Here is a 19,047-nt window from a genome sequence, read left to right as displayed (position 1 = left end):
ACCAGTATATTGTAATTTAATAGCATTTATTAAAATGCCGTTAACAATGATAAAAAAAATAAAACAATGATGGATTCTTGATTAGTACGAATGTACGAATGTACTAAAAAATTTTTTTTCATAAAATGTTAGCTACTCAAAAAGAAAGATCAATTTTTTCACTAATTATTTAACTTTGTCGAATTTTTTAAAATTATTAAAAATTTCAAATTTTTCATTTGTTATTAGTTCATAAAATAACGACATTTGTACTAATCAAGAATCCATCATTGTTTTATTTTTCAGATTACCACAAGGGCAGAAATCATAGTGACGAGGACACGGCCTTTTTTTTCGCCTCTACTTCAAGGAAGCATAACTCGATAAAAAAAAATTTTTTTTTTTTTTAAATTAATTTTATGTACTCTCTGAATATAAATAAGCAAATGATAAAAAAAACGTACAGTAAAAATATCAAATGCTTTTTTTGTATCAACTACCAAAAAACGCTCGAAATTCGAGCCTCTAGACTAGAAGACCTCCTTAAGGTAGCTTATAATATATATCAAAAACTCTTTAAAAAAAAAATTGTGTTCAATTGAAATCAAAATATTAAATAGTTTTCACTTCACAAAGCCAGAATTCAACAATAAAGTATATGCACTAAAAGTAAAATTAACTAATTATCATTGAATATGTCAATTGGTTAAGCACTATTTATTAGAAACCAAAGTATGATAGTACATATTAAATTTATTATATACATTACTTACACAATCTAATAACATTTATATATAAGATCGAGCTATATTTACAATGTTATAACTAAAAACTAAAATTAATAAACTTTGTATCTTTTGCATTCTGTAATTACATAGTAAAAATGTTCTTACGTATGGTTTTAGCTTACAGATTAATACTTTTGTATCATTCTTGTTACTAATAATTTAGTTTATTACACACAAATTCTATATTGATGTATGTAAAACTAGTACCTTGGAATTATAATCTTTTGAAGTTTTAAAATTTCACTATCTGATCAAAACAAGAAATCATTTGAAGTTTAAAAATTTTACTATTTTGATTAAAACAAGAAAATTATCAATCTTGTAACAAATAGTTGTTTTTTAAATACGAGCATTTGTAAAATAAATTTTCTTTAAATAAAATCAGATTATACTATATCTAAGGTTTAATGGAATCTTTGAGATTTCCGTCAATAAGCTAAGATTCTTTAAATTATTTTATACATTCTTTGTATAAATATCAAAGTTATTATTTTCTAAGCGAACGCATGAGCGCGAGCTAAAATATCATCGCATGAACTTTGGCTATGTTGAAATTGATTATCGCGGTTATTTCCATACTCCATGGGTCACATGGAATGTTGAGTAGGAGGAAGCATAATTTCATAACCCGATGGTATATCTTGTTGATGATGATGGTGATGGTGATGGTGATGATGATGACCACCCGCCATTGCTTGATGATGGTTTTGTTGATAATACTGATGATGCATACTTGAATGGGATGAATAATAAATTGAACTTTGTTCCACATCCTTGCCTACAAAAAAATAACCTTCTTTATAACCAGCTTGTAAACATGAAAATTTTTTTTCATTTTCGGTTTATATTAATTTTTGTTATTTCAAGTCGATATACACAGAAAAAAAAAATTATTTGAATCAAGTAAATAATTTTAAAGAATTTGATCTTCTTGATTTGAGTAAAAAAAATTCTGAAACTGAGAAATGTTTATTGGTTTAAGTAAATTTTACTTAATTTAAGAATTTTTTGACTTGATTCAAGACAATGAAACTCTTCAAAATTATTTTCTTGGTTCAAAAATTTTTCTCTTGAATCAAGTTAATTTTTTTTTTTTTCAGTGTAATTATTTTGTTTATGTATTCATCAAATTTTATAAAAAATATAATAAAATATTTCAATTTTTATGATAACAAATTTTATAGAGTCAATTTTTATGATCGGGGAATATTCTAAAAGTAATTGGAGTAGTAGAAAAAATGTATCATAATGTTGAATGAAATTTTATTTAGGTGATGTAAATTTGTTTTATGACAGTAAAATAAACTGCTACTTAGAATAATAAAATTACTATTTGCCATTGTAATTGGACCTTTTAAAGAGGCTGTGCTTCACTTTCACATCATAAAATTCATCTAATATAATGAGAAACGCTCATCTTAAACCGTTTCTACTATTGTAATAATTCACTGGAATGATATAAATAAATTTACCATTATAAAGATAATATTTCAACTCACAAGCTTAATAGCAGTTCTAATTTATTAATCTAGATGGTTTTAGGAAAAAATAGTAGTTTGAAAGTATTCTATCGTATATCCATGTTAACCCTTCATTGATCTGGTTCTGATTCTATATCCTCGTACAAAATATCCCCGACAAAATTTCCTGGGCAAAATATCCATAAGACAAAAAATCCTCCATCCATAATATCCGTGGACGGAAAATACTTGGACAAAATATACATAATTTAAAGAATTAAATATGAATTAAATTGTGTGTGTTTATTCGATATTAGACCAATACAAACGCGGGTAATCGTGTTACGCCCTTTTAACATGGTTTTTGTGTATCTTTTTTGACATTACACGGAAAGAAAACTGTATGAAAAATTACGATAAAAACATCGTAATTTTTAGTATAGAATATAGTAATGCTGGACCTAAACTCAAACATCGTAATTTTTACGATGCAGTATCGTAAATTTCTATCACTTAAATTAAAAAGAAGCTTAGGTTACCGAAAAAAATAAGTCCAAGGTTTATCCCCTCACGATATCAGAGGCATATCTAAATTTTATGTTCAGTCACATAATAAGACCCTCCATACAGTAATTGGTCATCTTTTGGGGGTGGCGCCGCAAACTACTGGACTCTGTCTTTCTTTTATTAAAACATATAGTATGCGTCCTTATTCACTTGCTCTTACAGAAAAAAAATTTACTAAATAACATCGTAATTTTCAATAATTCAAATTATATTTTGTAGACGGCAGCATCGTAAAAATCAAGATACTAAAAGTATAGTTCTGGATTACGATATTACTATTGTAATTTTTCATATAATTTTTTTTCCGTGTATAATATTTTGGTTTTTAAACTTTTTTTTTAATGAATTTTAAGATATTTTGTCCACAGATATTCTGACAAAAGATATTTTATCCTGAGGATATTTTGTTCGAAGATATTTTGACAAAGATATTTTGTCGGAGATATTTTGTCCGAGGATATAGACTCCGGTTACCGTTGATCTCGCGATTAGCCAGATTATCTCAGAATTGCCAGTTAACAAATACATAACTCTCATTTCCTCAGGAATCTCATCTTGGACCAATTCTTTTCAATATATTCGTAAATAACATCGGTGATGACTTCAAATCTAATTTCCTTCTCTACGCAGATGATCCAAAGATCTATAGAATAATATTTGATGCATTGGACTCAGCTATACTTCAAAATGATATTGATGAGCTTTCTGAATGGTGTCACACCAACAAGCTTAACCGGAACGCAAAGAAATGTTTTGCAGTATCTTACTCCCGCTCTAATTCTCATATAGCCGCAAACTATTAACTTGAGGACCATATGATTGAATCACAAACAGAAGTCAAGGACCTAGGCATCGTTACTGATAACAATCTTTCCTTCTCCAAACACATTGACAATATTAGTCTACAAGCTTTCAAACTTCTTGGCTTCATAACCGGGACCAGCCGAGACTTCAATAATCCACTTACTCTAGCGCGTCTTTTTTCCTCGCACATATCTCCTGTGCTTGACTACGGATCTGTCATATGGTCACCCTATACTGCCTCATCAATCAATAAAATAGAAAGAGTCTGACATAAGTTCTTCAAAATCCTGGCACACAACTTTGCCAAGAAATACGAAACACTTGGTCACACCAGACGATGCATTAAAACACTACAAACTGGATTCTTTTGAAAAACGCAGACAGATCTCTGACTACTCTATCGTCTTCAAAATTTTCACAGGCTTAGTTAAGGCCCCGGATTTACTAATCTGCTTCGAGTTCACCGACAAAAATCTCAACCTCAGGCGTAATCGTATATTGAAAACAACGAAGTCCAATAAAAACTATGTCAACAACAGTCCAAAAAACAGAATATCAGCTCTCATTAATAGATATCACACTGACAAATTTTTTCGATGGTTCCTCTAAAATATTCTTAGCTAAATTAAAAGAAATCTTATAATTCCGAAATGCTGCACTGATAAAAAAATTGATTTGACTCAAGAGCCAAACTCTTGAACCAAGAATTCCATTTTGAAGAAATTGATTTTCTTAAAATGGGATTCTTGGCTCAAGAGTTTGGCTCTTGAGTCAATTTTTTAATCAGTGTGTAATACTTTATCCTTTGTTTCTTTTATTATTTTGATTTATATTATATTCTCTCAAAAATAAAAATAAATTTTTTGTATTACTAATATGTACAAAACCGATTGGCGTTTAAATAAATAAATAAATAAATAACCTATAGGAAGATACTACAGTGTGAGTGAAAAACTAAAAAGACGTGACCAATGAAGGGTTAAGGGTGTCGCAAAAAAAGCCGAATATTTATATCCGAACAAAAACAGTTTCACTGTAAAAAAATCGTGCCAAGTCCACGTTCATAAGACTATTAAGAAAAAAAAATTTTATTTCTTTACAAAAAGATATAAAATTAAAAATTAAAAAATCCAAATAACCGATATGGTTGTATATGATTTTCGAAAATTAAAAAAAAATTTTTGTAAATTTAAAAATTAAAAGAAACAATTTTGGAACGTATTTAGTGTGCGTAGTTACGAAATATTTCACTTTTAATGAAATTCCTAAATTGTATCTACTAGGACACTTAAAAAAAATTGAAGTACACAATAACGCACACCAAGTACGTTCCAAAATTGTTTCTTTTAATTTTTAAATTTACAAAAATTTTTTTTTAATTTTCGAAAATCATATACAACCATATCGGTTACTTGGATTTTTTAATTTTTTATTTTACATCTTTTTGTAAAGAAATAAAATTTTTTTTTCTTAATAGTCTTATGAACGTGGATTTGGCACGAATTTTTTACAGTGAAACTGCTTTTGTTCGGATTTCAGTTTTTTTTGTAATCTTAATATTAAAATAGAGATGAAATGTATGTGAAACCAATTTATTCGTGATATGATTGGTTGAAAATAACTATTCTCATTATGATTGGTTGAAAGTGAATATAATATACATAAACGACACATAAATATATCAAACAAATATGAGGCGCGCGCTTGCGCGCGCAAATTTAAATTCTAGTCTAGTCCTTATATAAAATTGAGATGAAATGTATGTGGCATCAAACTATTCGTAACGTGATTGGTCGAATATATCATGAGCATGAAAATATATGTAAACGCTATAGTAAGGCGCGCGCTTGCGCGCGCAAATTTGAATTCTAGTTATAATAAAAATTGACAATTTTAATTTAATACATTTCCGGTGGCAAACTATCCCCTTTAAGCTATAGTTCATGTAAAAGTTATTCTTGCGCCGCCTGGCATGTGTAATTGTAAGCTGTCAAATATCTTTTTTTCACTGTAGTTTCCCATCTATTATAAGATTAGCATGCATCGTTATATTATTTAGTCTTTGGCCGTCCGCTTTTTACATAAGAAAAAAGTTAAAATCTAAAAATCTGGGTCGCTATAGTTTGTGCTGATTATTTTTAATAATTTTAAATAGAAATTATAAAGATAATTGATAATAATCAAGTAATACGCGTAATAAAAAGCATGAACTACTATTATAAAATATCATATAAAAAAAAAAATCAAATTAAATTTGAAAAAAAACTTGTAACCTCAAAAAACGATTCTGCTTACGGTATATACACACTCGGTAGTCTGGCTTGAGAACGGAACTTGGCGCCAGATTCTACCGAATCTGTTGATACAGAAATTTTCTTGTATAACCATACAAATAAATTTCACTATTGAATTAATAAATCTTTAGCCTTTCAATTCCTTCGCTATGTAGATGAATTTATATTTCATTTGCATAATTAATATTATGATTTTACCTAATTATCACCAATATCATTTGTCCTATTATCCCGTATGACTAATCGTTTGTATTAATAAAATTGTAAGCATAATGTATTTGATACTGATATCATGTAAGTAACTAATTAAATTCATTTTTATTTTTGTTTACTTGGCATGCAACCATTACTTCTTTCGAGTTAAATATTTATTTTAAATACATTTAATGAAACGTAAGACATTTTCTGATTATACGGCTCTTAATTAACATTTCTTTTTTGCTAGAGTTAAAAAGTTAATTACAAAAAAAATATTTAATTACTGAAAACGTTTATAATATCGCTCCGATAATACACAGGTTGTGTTAACGGAGTGATCTATAAAGCTGATAAAATCTATTTGAATTCTTTTATTCTAATCAACTTTTAAATATAGCTAAACGCGTATTATGACAGTCAGAAAATTAAATCATGTTAATTATGAAAACTTTATAGTGTTGATGAAAAAAAATTTTTTTTTCAAGAAAGTACGTATACTTTTGGTAAACATTTAAAAGTGGGGTCGAAGATTTCAATTTTTAATTTTTTGAACGAAATTCCTATTTGACTTTTTTTTTTTTCCCCTTGAAAAATGCATAAAAAAATGAACAATTAAAAAAAAAAGTTGATTATCACAACTTTAACAAATTTTCAAAAAAATTTATAAATTTTTTAGAAAATTGTGATATTCAACTCTTTTTATATATATATACTTTTCAAAAAAAATATATTAAAAAAAGATAAAATAGAAATTTTATCCAAAAACATGTGCGTAAAAATTTTTTCCAACTTTTAAAGGCAAAAAAGCTATCGAAATCTTTAATTTTTTTTTTTTTTGAACAAGCAGAATGAAAAAAAATTTGAAAATGTTAATTTTTCACTTAGTTATGGCTCAAAATGGAGTCGACCCCACTTGTTAATAATTACCGAATTTTTTTGTCTCGAAGTAAGCAAAAAAGTATTTAAGCCAATTAAAATTTACTTGTAGCAAGAAAATTTTCTTAGTTCAATAACTTCTGTTTAATTTAAGATAAATAATTGAATTCTTCAAAATAATCTTCTTGTTAAAAGATTTTATCTCTTGAATTTAGTTGATTTTCTCATATTATCCATGTACTAAAAACTTAAAACATATTGTTGAACTCTGTTGAAATCAATTTAATCATAATGTTGCTAATCAATCTGAATTTTTACTATTAATTTCTAAAAGCGGTAAAAAAAATTTTCAGTTATTCTGATATAATAAATAAATAATTTTACCATTATCATATGCACCTCGCCCATAAGACAATGTTTTAACATCACTCATTGGACTAAGCCCTCCATTAGATGGATGAGCAGAATGAATTGACGAAGGTGTAACTGGTGAACCATAACTATGATGATGTGGACCCATTGGACTTAGACCCATCGGACTGCAAGGGTTCATTCCTACTGGTGACATACCCATTGTTGAAATAGGTGACATTGCTAAGTTAGGACTACCAGATTCCAATGACTGAAGAGGTTGATGACCACCACCAACTGTATTACCGCTATTATTGCCACCGTTAATATTACCATTGTTACTCTGGCAATTAAGAGAAAGCATGTCTCTGTAATAAGAAAGAAATCAAGTAAATATTATTTAATTTTTGAAAAAGTTAAAGAAAATGAAAAATAAACATGTGTCTTTTTAAAGTCCGACAAAAGCAAAAAAAATATCCGTCGCACCATGACCAAATGGAAAACTTATGAAAATTTATCACGTGTGTCTCAACAAATGTTTTAGTTACTATTGTATGTAGTATTGCACAAGAAAAATGTGGTCCAGTACTACAGGAGTATCCCGCAGCGTGACAATTAACTTCTAGTCCCTATTACATTTTTACGCGTACAAAACTTTCTCATACACACGCGCACTCACATGAACACTCGCATACAAGCATGTGTTTTGGAGTCTTCAACTAACCGTCGGCATTCTGAGAAGTCTTAACTCCTCGTACGATAAAATGAAACAAAGAAAAGTAAAAGTAAAAAAAAATTGGTAAAAAGGTCCAGTAGTATAATATACCTTATTACTTTTTTTCATTATTATACATTTTTTATTCATTTTTTCCCCTTAGTTAATTTGCATTCGATTCATACCCACTCTTAAATGGAACATTAAGTTTTTTATTTTCAAAAAAAAAAAAAAAAAAAATAATAGTTACAAAAATAATGCAAAAACAAGCTAATTCAATGATTTGAGATAAGCTAGTACAGATCAATTTTTGCTGCACGTAAAAGTACATAGGATTATATTGTATACTGGGGTGAATTCACCCGAGACCATGTGATTGGCTGATTTGAGATTCCCTAGAAGAATCTTTAAATGTTTAGTTTGTGCTCGTTTAAAAATAATTCCGCCCTTAATTCTTTCTTGTCATGCAGACCCTTTACAGTTATACATATGTAGGATACGAATACGCTTAAATTAAAGACTCGTCTGTGGCCCAGGGTTGGTCTTTATATAGTAAACTATTGGTAGTGCGAACAGCTCAACAGTGAAACGAGATATGTAACCGAATCCACGCCATAAAACGGTAATGGGGCGTCGCATTTCCTTTTCCTAGGTCCTTCATGATGTCGAGGGGGTGGCTTTAACCAGGGTAAAAAATTTTCAAGATCAAAAATAATTTTTATCCGCCATGACTAATATTCTTCATAATAAAAAATTCATCAACGATTGTATGCTTATTTGTCTTCTTTCTTAAGTCACCCACAGCAGCAAGGTGAAATGAATTTTGTTCGGCAAAATATAGAGCCATGACCGCAAACCGTGGTGTAGACATAACAAAACACCATTAATTCTTTCATCCTCTGTATGCTTCTCTCTACACATACTCTAGATTATATATATTCATATTCATTAAGATTTTATAAATATATGGAGACTTATAGTATGTGTAAATATAGAAATGAATGAAGAGTGTATTTGGTATGTATGTAATTGAAAATTGAAAATTATCAAGACAAAAGAACGTCGCCATCGTCGTAATTCTATAAGCATTTTTAACAGTTCCGGTGACTATTGTAAATGTTTATCGTGATGCGTAACCTAACTTTGTTTTATAAACAATTGACATGTACACGCGATAGATATTATCTAAGCGCGACAGCTTTTTTTTTCTCATATTTCAAAGCAATTAATAAAAAACAAAACACCGTGGTGTAGTTATCATCTAATGTAAACTCGATTACGACTTATTCTGATTAAAAAATTATCAATAAATTTCATTCATAAATATTTTATCATTGAAATTGTTTTTTTTTTTTTTCGTTTTAGTTAAGTTAAACATAATAAATCTTTATAAAATTTTATATAAACAATTTTTGATTAAATTCAAAGGAAGTTATTAAAAAATTTATACTTGGAATAAATAAAATAATTTATCTGATAAAAATAAAAAAAACGTTTCTATATTAGCTGTTTAGTTGAAACCTTCACTTTCCACAGACAATAATCGAATTTAAGAACAAGAACACATGTTAAGACACTTGTTGCACCAAAGAAAATCTCCGAGGACCCCTGAGGATCAAACACGTGTCTATTACTTGACGAAAAAAAACTTGATTGAATAATAACTCGGTACATGCTAAAATTACTAGCATATTTCCTCTCTCTTAAATTTTTTTTCTATTATACTTTACCTGCTTAAAATAATAATAATAATTAAGTTTAACATATTGGATGAGTTTATAAAAAAACTTACGGTCGTGCTTGCGGCGTGCGATCACGTTGCCGACGATTTTTAAACCAATTAGACACTTGAGTGAGTGTAAGTCCAGTTTTCTTAGCAAGACTTTTTTTTTCATCAGGCGTCGGATACCTATTTCTGGTATAGCACTCTTTGAGTGCATTCCTTGAACGTTCTTTAAAACAATAGACAGTCTCTTCGCCATCCCAAATTGTTTTAGGCAGTGGATATTTTTTTCTAAGACGATATTTGTCAACTGCGCCTAAAGCCCGGCCACGAATCTTCTCAGCCTCGCTGTAATGCGATTTAAACCACATTTGTTGAAGCTCCGGGTGCCGACGGGGTGAGAAAGGATGACTCTCAAGAATTGAATAGAGCTCATGAAAGGCGCACCGATGAAACGCCACTGCTGCACGAGCCATAAGTACACTTTCATCACCTCGAAGTAATTCACCCGGCGGCAGAGACCATAAAAATCTGAAAAAAATATGACATTTTTTATTTTTAAGTAGAATTAAGTGACAGAGGTCCGACAATTTTTCCAAAATATAAAATTAATTCATTTATTACAAAAATAATGATATAAAGAAATCAACTTAGAAATTTATAGAAAAATTTTGTGCAATTTTTTAGATTTTTTTCACAAACAATAAGCTTAAATTTATACAACTATTTTTAAATTTAGTTATCTACCAATTTCTCACTAATCATAGTTTATTTCAAGTCTGTAAAGCCAGCATTGACTCGTACAGTAGTAACCATCCGTATCTCACTCTTTATTCAAACAGCAAAATTTATTTATGGTGTTGAATTTGTTGCTTTAATTAAAATTTTGTTACTTGATTAGATTTCGAGAAATCATTAATAATAGAGATTAATGCTGAATTATATAGATGCTAAATTTACAAACGTGTTTACTTGTTAATAGCATAATTTTATATTTTTACTTCTTTTATCTACAAAAAATTATTTTAAATTAAAGTAATCGTATAGTTATCAAATAACTATTCAAAGATGAATGTATAAAAATAAATTATTTAAGAAAAAAAAATCTTGAAATTGAACGTCGAAAAAGTGAATAGAATTTGGAAACAGTTTTTTTTTTCTGTAAAATTTTTCATAAATTATAACACTAAAATTAACAAATACTTTTCAAATATTCAAAAAAATTACGTGTATAATTATTTAAAATGTTCAAGTATGGAAATTTTTATTTGTTCAAAAAAATCTAAAAATTATCAGATGTATGTTAATTTCATCTATCATAAAAACTTTACAATTATAATTGTATAAGAATCTAAGAAATTTCAAAAAAAGTATTTTTATAAGTCTCATAGAACATTTCCCATATAACTAACTCAGTAACGATATAAATTATTTAACTATAAAATTACTGAAATCGGTAGACATCTGATTCTTTATTGGATTTGTTTAAAAAATAATTTATTACAAAAAATTAAGTATTATTAAAAAATTGCATTCATAGTTTTCAAACATGTGGAATTCTCCCCATGTGGAATTTTTGTTTTTTTAATTTTCTTTATAAGATTTTACTTGTTACAAAAATTTTTAAATATCTGTTATTTCTACAGCCATACCTAAAAAACTATGACACTGAAAAGTTGACAGATATTAAAAATTTTTTTAGAATTTTATAGCAACTTAATTATTATAAAAAAAAAATATTAAAAAATTTCACACGTGAAAATTAATAAAAATTACAAGTGAAAATTTTTAGAAGCATTTTTTTATTGGAATTGATTTGTAAAAAAAATTTTTAAAATTGACAGCTGACCGCTAACTTCAGTATGATAAAAAACTACATCTCACCTTGTTAATTTTTCGATATCTTGGCTTTGTGACAAAGCTTCACACATACACGATATTTGTTCGGGAGTAAAATTAGTTGAATTACTACTGACTGATAAATTACCAACGTTAATATTACTCGTAGAAACATCAACCGAATTCGTGCAGTTAGACTGCTCGTGACCATAACGTGAACCTCCATTGATACCATTACTTTGATGTTGATGAATGCTCAACGATAATCCAGACATAATGTTGTTATAGCCAGTATGACTTGAACCTACACTTCTGTGGCCCATTTGACTGTTACAATCGCTACTAGGTGATGACAATTGATCCGAACTTTCTGACATTGTCACTGAAAACACCGTATATCATCAACTAAACTTGAAAATCACAATATCCAGAACTTACTTACTTAGTTTTTTATATTTTTTGGTAGTTTATTCAATTTATTACAACGCACTTATCTTAATTCCAAAATCTTCACATCATTTATTTATAAATCATTCACAATAATTTGATTATTGTTCTTGATCACTCAAAAAATTTTTTCACAAACAACTATTTGATAATTTGATTGTAAAAAAAAAAAAAAAAAAAAATGAAATAAAAAACATCAGTGTAGAATCTAATAAATTCACTTATAAACATAAATATAAATTTATGGATAAACACTTTGCTAATAATTCCGAATTAAGAGTTCAGTGACTAGTATGCACGAATAATTGTTCTCGCAGAACCACAAAGTAATTAAAAATACTTCAAGGTTATAGAAAAAAAAAATGACACTCGATTACGATATATGTCTAAAGAAATTCAGGTGCGCCTTTACTTGTAAACGGTCGTTATTGGCGCGAAGCACGGTCACTGAGTGACCAAGTCACCAAGTTAATAAGGGAATACTACCCGGCTGGTTCGACTGGCTACCGATGCGTTCCAGCAAACTACTACTCTATAGAGATACGGTATGAGTGAACTGATTCCTTTTTCTTCTTTTTTTTCGGCACACGACAGCAAGAGCCAGCACTCACGAGCTGGTATGTTGGTAGTGTGAGCGCTACACGGAGAACCAAGAGAGATAGAATAGATGGCAATGGGATTGGTGGAATCAAAACGCAAACGTTGTTGCGATTGGATGAACATTATGGGGTAGGTGCAACCCTCTGTCGTTTTTACGTGTAGGTAGACCCATTCTTTACATACAGAGAAGAGCTTTTTACTAATTTTTATATGAATCAGGGGGTTTTCCTGGAATTTAAATTGATATTTCTATCAATGTATGATTTATTATGACAATTTAAATAACGGATGGAAAATTTGTTTAATTTAAATCAAGTAGATTATTAATTTTATAAAAGTGTATTGTTAAAATCATTAACTGCGCATTTTGCATGAAAAAAAAAATTATTTATAAATCAAGAAAAAAAATTCTTAGAAATAGGAAAGTATTCAAAAATACTAAGGTAATATTAGACAAAATAAATGATCCTGAAGTTAGATGTCAGCTGTCAATTCTAAAAATTTTATTAACAAATTAATTACAGAAAAAATGCTTTTAAAAATTTTTACTCATAATTTTTATGAATTTTCACAGGTAAAATTTTTTAATTAATTTTTTTTTCTGATAATATAAATTTATAGAAAAATTTCTAATGTCGACAGATCTGTCAACTTCAGTGTTATCAAAATAAACGCCTTTTAAAAAAATTAACTTTTTTTTCTTGATTCAAAAAATTGTTTGATACATTCGAGATAGTATGACAATGAAGTTAGCCGACATTTTTAATTTTTTGATTTTTTTTTCATTCATTAAATTAGAGCTAAAAAATTACACTAATAGTTTTTCAATTTTTTGACAAGTGAAAATTTTTTTTATTTTTTTTTTTAATAATTTTTTCAATAAAAAAAAAGTTCTACAAATTTTTAGATGTCAGCTAACTAAATCTTCATCGAAATAGTTTCAGTTTTGATAAATATTTTTTTGAATCAAAAATATTCATACTTCAGCCAAAAATTTTTTTTCTCTGCAAATGTGTTATTATTGAACCAGTAAAAATGATAAGAACCTTCACTAATAAAAATACTAACTTGGCTTGAAAGAAGAACGAAAGTGATAAAAGTGTTCAAACAAAAATTTTTGATTACAGATAAATTCTTTAATTTATTGTCATGAACAGTCGTCGACTTTTGTTGTTCATAAAAATTCGCTTAATCGGCTCAGCATCAGCACTTAGTAACAACTCTTGGCTGATAAGCCATCGGCTACCGCTTTTGACAATTTGATAAATTTTTTACTGCGCTTGCGCAATGAAATCACATCAGTTGATTCTTAACCTTAAAGTTTTACAATAAATAATCACTCTGGAATCAACAGTGAAGTAAAAAAAATTAAGATTTATTTTGGGGATTAATTATGTTTTTTATCGATGACATTAAAGTTAGCTGTCCCTTGACAATTTTTTAATTTTATTTAACAAAAAAATTTGTTCCAAAAAATTATTTTAAAAAAAATTGCATTTTTTATTTGTTTATATTTCCACATGTCAATTTTTTTCTTGTCATAATTTATTTGCTACAAAAATTTTTTAAATAATCAAATCAGCTAAATTAAATGATATTAAAGTTCGCTGTCACTTAAAATTTTTTAATTTTCTTTGACCAAAAAATTTGTTCTAAAAAATTATTTAAAAAAAATTGCATTTTTAATTTATTAAAATATCTACAAGTCCATTTTTTATGACAGTGAAGTTAGCAGACGTCTAAAAAATTTTGATTTTTTTTATCAATTAAATTTCAACTAAAAAGTTATTTTATAAAAAATTGCACTTATAGTTTTTCAAGTTTTTTACATGTGCAATTTTTTTTTTTAATTTTTTAATGGAAATTTTTTCGAAAAAAAATTTCTAAAAATTTGGAAATGTCAGCTAACTTAATTTTCATCCATTTTTTTTGCTATAATTTATTTGTTAAAGAAAATTAAAACAATTATTAAGTGACAGCTAAATTTAATGTCATCTAAATTAATTTTCATTTAATTTATTCAAAATAATTGGTATAGTTGACTTTGACCTCTAGTTTAGTTTATTTCACGAGCGCAACGAGTATAACAAAATAGGAAAGTTAAAAAAACGTGATGAACTCGGTGATGTACAACAATCTTCAGATTCAATGGTGTGAATTATCTTTTCTACATCTCGCCCTTACTCACCACTGAAATATGAGCTTTCTTATCACGAATTGTGAAAATGATCAGTTGCATAATCTTTCATTTAATGAAGATATAACTACATATATTATAATTTGTAGCACGTTTTATTTAGATAATGTATTCTAATAACAAACGCAAGTCAGTGTGATAAAGGGTGTCATTCACTTTGAGTGGGTTTAAGCTGAGGTATTGCATAGATCAATGGGCCGGCGGGTCGAGTGGTGAGTGACAAGATTTCTCAACGATGAGTTTGTTATTTTATTATGTTTCAAGTAAAGATTGCATTTATTGGTTTTAGACTCTGCTTAAATAAAGACAGTAGCAGTCGATGTCAGCAACCACGCCTTAACAATCCTTTGAATTATCTCCGTCTTTCTTGACTAATTAAATACGCATGGCAGTCACCAAAACATAACTTTAAAAATATAACTTATACATCAGATTCAAAGGAGTCTAAAACGCCGAGAAAATATGTATGAAGAATAACAAAATTGTCAAGATTAATAACTACGATGTCATATTTTTTGTGATCAAATTTCGTGGGTAAAAAATTATTTCAAAAATATGAATTAAAAATTATATTTTTAGTCGTTATTAAAAGATACAAAAAAAATTGAAGTATGAACTCATAAGACATTTAATATTTATTTCAGTTGCTGTATGCAATATAAAGAGAAGATAATTTAATTTGCTAGAGTCAAAATTTTGTTAAGAAGGAAGATACTCGTAAGAGAGGGGCGGTGCCGCGCATCGCGATGGCGTCTACTTCGATTTGGTGTCACATTTCCTAGATGACGCCATTTTCTCTCCTCCAACGCTTCCACCCGCTATCTCATACGATGATGCACCCTCTTGCCTCTTATACGTGTCTAAAGAGAATTTGGCTCCAAAGTCTTATCAAAAGGATCCAGAGATTCCATTCCTGGTCTCCATTGTCTCAAACAAATATGCTGTCGAATCTTTCAAGAAAAATTCTTCGGCTTCTATTTTATTAATCTAATATTCGTTTTTATACTGCTAAGTTAACATTACTATGTATGAATATAAATCATTAAGATTGCTAGAGAAGTATGTAAAGTATGTACTGTATAAACTTAAACGATAGATATTTATTCATCAGAGATAAATTTAAACATTACTGTTTTTAATTTTATAGATGAAAGCAAAAAACTACAATAGAGATCAAGAGAACAAACATCACAAGCGACAAACAAAACTCCAATCATTGGAATTCCCTGGGGAAAATTTATCGAGGGCGACGTAGAGATATGTAGAGAGGTGTAAAGCACTACCTAACACTTGATGGAACGAAAGGTTTCATGTTTCATTGCTGCTGTACGTTTAATTGCATTCCAAATTAGTTGTGTGAAAAATATCTACTTTGATAATCAAAACAGGTATAGTGATACTTTTTGTACTATAATATTATTTACTCAGTCTATTCTATTCAAAGTATATACATATATAAAAAAAAATTATAAAAGTAAAGAATTGTAATGAAGAAGATAAATTTATGGTAAAAAAAATTATATAATAAGAGATAACGAAAGTAAAACAAATGATAAAAATATATAGAAGAGAATGTACAAAATCGATTGTTATTAAATACGACCAACAACACATGTACAATTGGCGTAAGCGATAGTTCAAGTATGAGCTCGTATTTCTTCTTTTTTACTGTCTTGACCTGCGTGTAGTTCTGCAGCTGTAAATGAACTAAAATTAATTGTATGTGAACAATAACAGATGTCATAAGATATCTTAACGATAACAACTTGCTTATCATAAATATTTGTAAATGTTTTACTTTAAGTACTAATTTATTATTGTTTGCATTATTTTTTACTCAACCACTTGAACATGAGTGCCCAAGATACATATTATATCCACAGTTCGGTATTTAGCTATTGTATAGGATTAGTCAACGTAATCCACTTCTTATAGACCCATTAGTACGTCGATCCCAAGATTAAGCAGCAAGATTTTTGTTATGAGGCGTACAGGCGTGAATACAGGTAGTCTGGTCTGGTTTTCGCTTTATACCTAGCCACGAACTTTTTAAAAGAGTGTTAATACCTCGAAATATGCTCTTTATGTGTCACTGACCATTTTCCGGTCTGTTCCCGGGATACTGAAAGATTTTAGTCTCTTCACTGTGTGTACTACTTATAATTCTAACGTGTTGTCAAAGATGAACGGAGAGATTGATCTTTTTTTCATCAATGCTAAAAACTAATTTTATATATCTTTTTTTCTTTAAAGAGATATTTTTTTTATGATGACACTTGATCAGTAGAGAGTCTATTATAGAGTAAAAAGGGGGATCATCCACCCTTGTCGACTGTCCCGACAATTTTCGATAGTGAAAGGAAGCTTGTAATAGCTCAACATCACCGATTACACGGTTAGTTTGATTCACCCGTGATTATCAAACTGTTATTTTAGACCATTATAATTAATACTATACTACAGTATAACATCCTTCTCGATTATTTTGTTCAAAAGATAAAGTATTACAATGAATTTTATTTAAATTATTATTATTTTCGGTAAATTAAAATGTTTTAATTTTTTTGCACAGGTTTGAATACACCCTTCTCGATACTTATTTAACAGTTTCAATTAGTGTGAGATTAACTTTAATTAAAACATTTTACAATACAGAAAATTAATTTAATTTAGGATATTAATAAATCCGAACAAAAACAGTTTCACTGTAAAAAAATCGTGCCAAGTCCACGTTCATAAGACTATTAAGAAAAAAAAAATTTTATTTCTTTACAAAAAGATATAAAATAAAAAATTAAAAAATCCAAGTAACCGATATGGTTGTATATGATTTTCGAAAATTAAAAAAAAATTTTTGTAAATTTAAAAATTAAAAGAAACAATTTTGGAACGTATTTAGTGTGCGTAGTTACGAAATATTTCACTTTTTATGAAATTCCTAAATTGTATCTACTAAGACACTTAAAAAAAATTGAAGTACACAATAACACACACCAAGTACGTTCCAAAATTGTTTTTTTTAATTTTTAAATTTATAAAAATTTTTTTTTAATTTTCGAAAATCATATACAACCATATCGGTTACTTGGATTTTTTAATTTTTTATTTTATATCTTTTTGTAAAGAAATAAAATTTTTTTTTTCTTAATAGTCTTATGAACGTGGACTTGGCACGATTTTTTTACAATGAAACTGTTTTTGTTCGGATTTCAGTTTTTTTTGTAATTATAATAAAAATTGACAATTTTAATTTAATACATTTCCGGTGGCAAACTATCCCCTTTAAGCTATAGTTCATGTAAAAGTTTTTCTTGCGCCGCCTGGCATGTGTAATTGTAAGCTGTCAAATATCTTTTTTTCACTGTAGTTTCCCATCTATTATAAGATTAGCATGCATCGTTATATTATTTAGTCTTTGGCCGTCCGCTTTTTACATAAGAAAAAAGTTAAAATCTAAAAATCTGGGTCGCTATAGTTTGTGCTGATTACTTTTAATAATTTTAAATAGAAATTATAAAGATAATTGATAATAATCAAGTAATACGCGTAATAAAAAGCATGAACTACTATTATAAAATATCATATAAAAAAAAAAATCAAATTAAATTTGAAAAAAAACTTGTAACCTCAAAAAACGATTCTGCTTACGGTATATACACACTCGGTAGTCTGGCTTGAGAACGGAACTTGGCGCCAGATTCTACCGAATCTGTTGATATTTTTGAATCAAAAAAGTATTTTAAAAAACAACAATTAATTTATATAAAATAATAATTTCTTTTTTCAAAAATAAATTCTTACTAAAAATATTTAATTTGTAATTTTCGTATCTATATCTCAGCGAAAAATTTTTTCTTTTTGTGAAATATTGTGTTCAGTTGGACAAACTAAATTTTTTTTTTTTTTTTTTTTTTTTTTTAATTTAAACCAAAGAATTTTATATCAGTTTTGAAAAAATTTTTCGGCTCAAAAAAGTTTTTGTATTGACTACAAAAATTTCTTTCATCCTTAATATTTTTTTGGATCAAGAATATTAATAATTCAGTAAGAAATCCCTAATATTTTTTGTGCATACAGTAAAATAGCAGAATTACATAACGAATCATAATTTTATCTCGTTTTGACAGTATATCAAAACAATATTTTACACGATAAATAAAAAAAAGTATAAAAACAAATTCACGACACTCAACATGTTCAACTTACGAC

At 28.0% G+C, this 19,047-nt stretch overlaps 1 protein-coding gene and 1 long non-coding RNA gene across 3 annotated transcripts; one reads left to right on the top strand and one right to left on the bottom strand.

Annotated features, from left to right (window-relative positions):
• Positions 1-677: 677 nt before the first annotated feature.
• On the bottom strand, positions 678-12,639 carry Six4 (homeobox protein six4). Of its 2 annotated transcripts, none has more exons than XM_074246681.1 (5): positions 12,037-12,639; positions 11,640-11,976; positions 9,825-10,286; positions 7,351-7,685; positions 678-1,545 (listed from the first exon to the last, which is right to left on the bottom strand). In XM_074246681.1, coding segments are annotated over exons 1-5 (1,326 nt in total). In that variant the 5' UTR covers positions 12,038-12,639; the 3' UTR covers positions 678-1,354. The 2 variants fall into 2 exon arrangements, with proteins under 2 accessions (XP_074102782.1, XP_074102793.1); XM_074246692.1 differs by having other exon boundaries at positions 12,085-12,100.
• Positions 12,640-14,972: 2,333 nt separating this feature from the next.
• LOC141532230 (uncharacterized) lies at positions 14,973-16,114 on the top strand. The gene is made up of 4 exons (XR_012480061.1): positions 14,973-15,050; positions 15,128-15,372; positions 15,483-15,906; positions 15,986-16,114. It is a non-coding gene; the product is annotated as an uncharacterized LOC141532230 (long non-coding RNA).
• Positions 16,115-19,047: the final 2,933 nt, after the last annotated feature.

Source organism: Cotesia typhae, unplaced genomic scaffold (assembly GCF_013202065.1).
Source record: "Cotesia typhae breed Kobodo isofemale line unplaced genomic scaffold, CoteBio_Ctyphae contig_119, whole genome shotgun sequence".
Taxonomy (NCBI): domain Eukaryota; kingdom Metazoa; phylum Arthropoda; class Insecta; order Hymenoptera; family Braconidae; genus Cotesia; species Cotesia typhae.
The sequence above is the reverse complement of the archived record's forward strand: the minus strand, read 5'-3'. Positions and strand labels throughout refer to the sequence as shown.

Bases quoted from the DNA above. Each gene is read 5' to 3' on its own strand.
- Six4 (XM_074246681.1), bottom strand. The intron at 7,686-9,824 runs GTAAGTTTTTTT...TTCTTATTACAG, and splicing joins CGCACGCCGCAAGCACGACC to AGACATGCTTTCTCTTAATT. The intron at 1,546-7,350 runs GTAAAATTATTT...ATTTTTTTGTAG, and splicing joins GCGAGGTGCATATGATAATG to GCAAGGATGTGGAACAAAGT.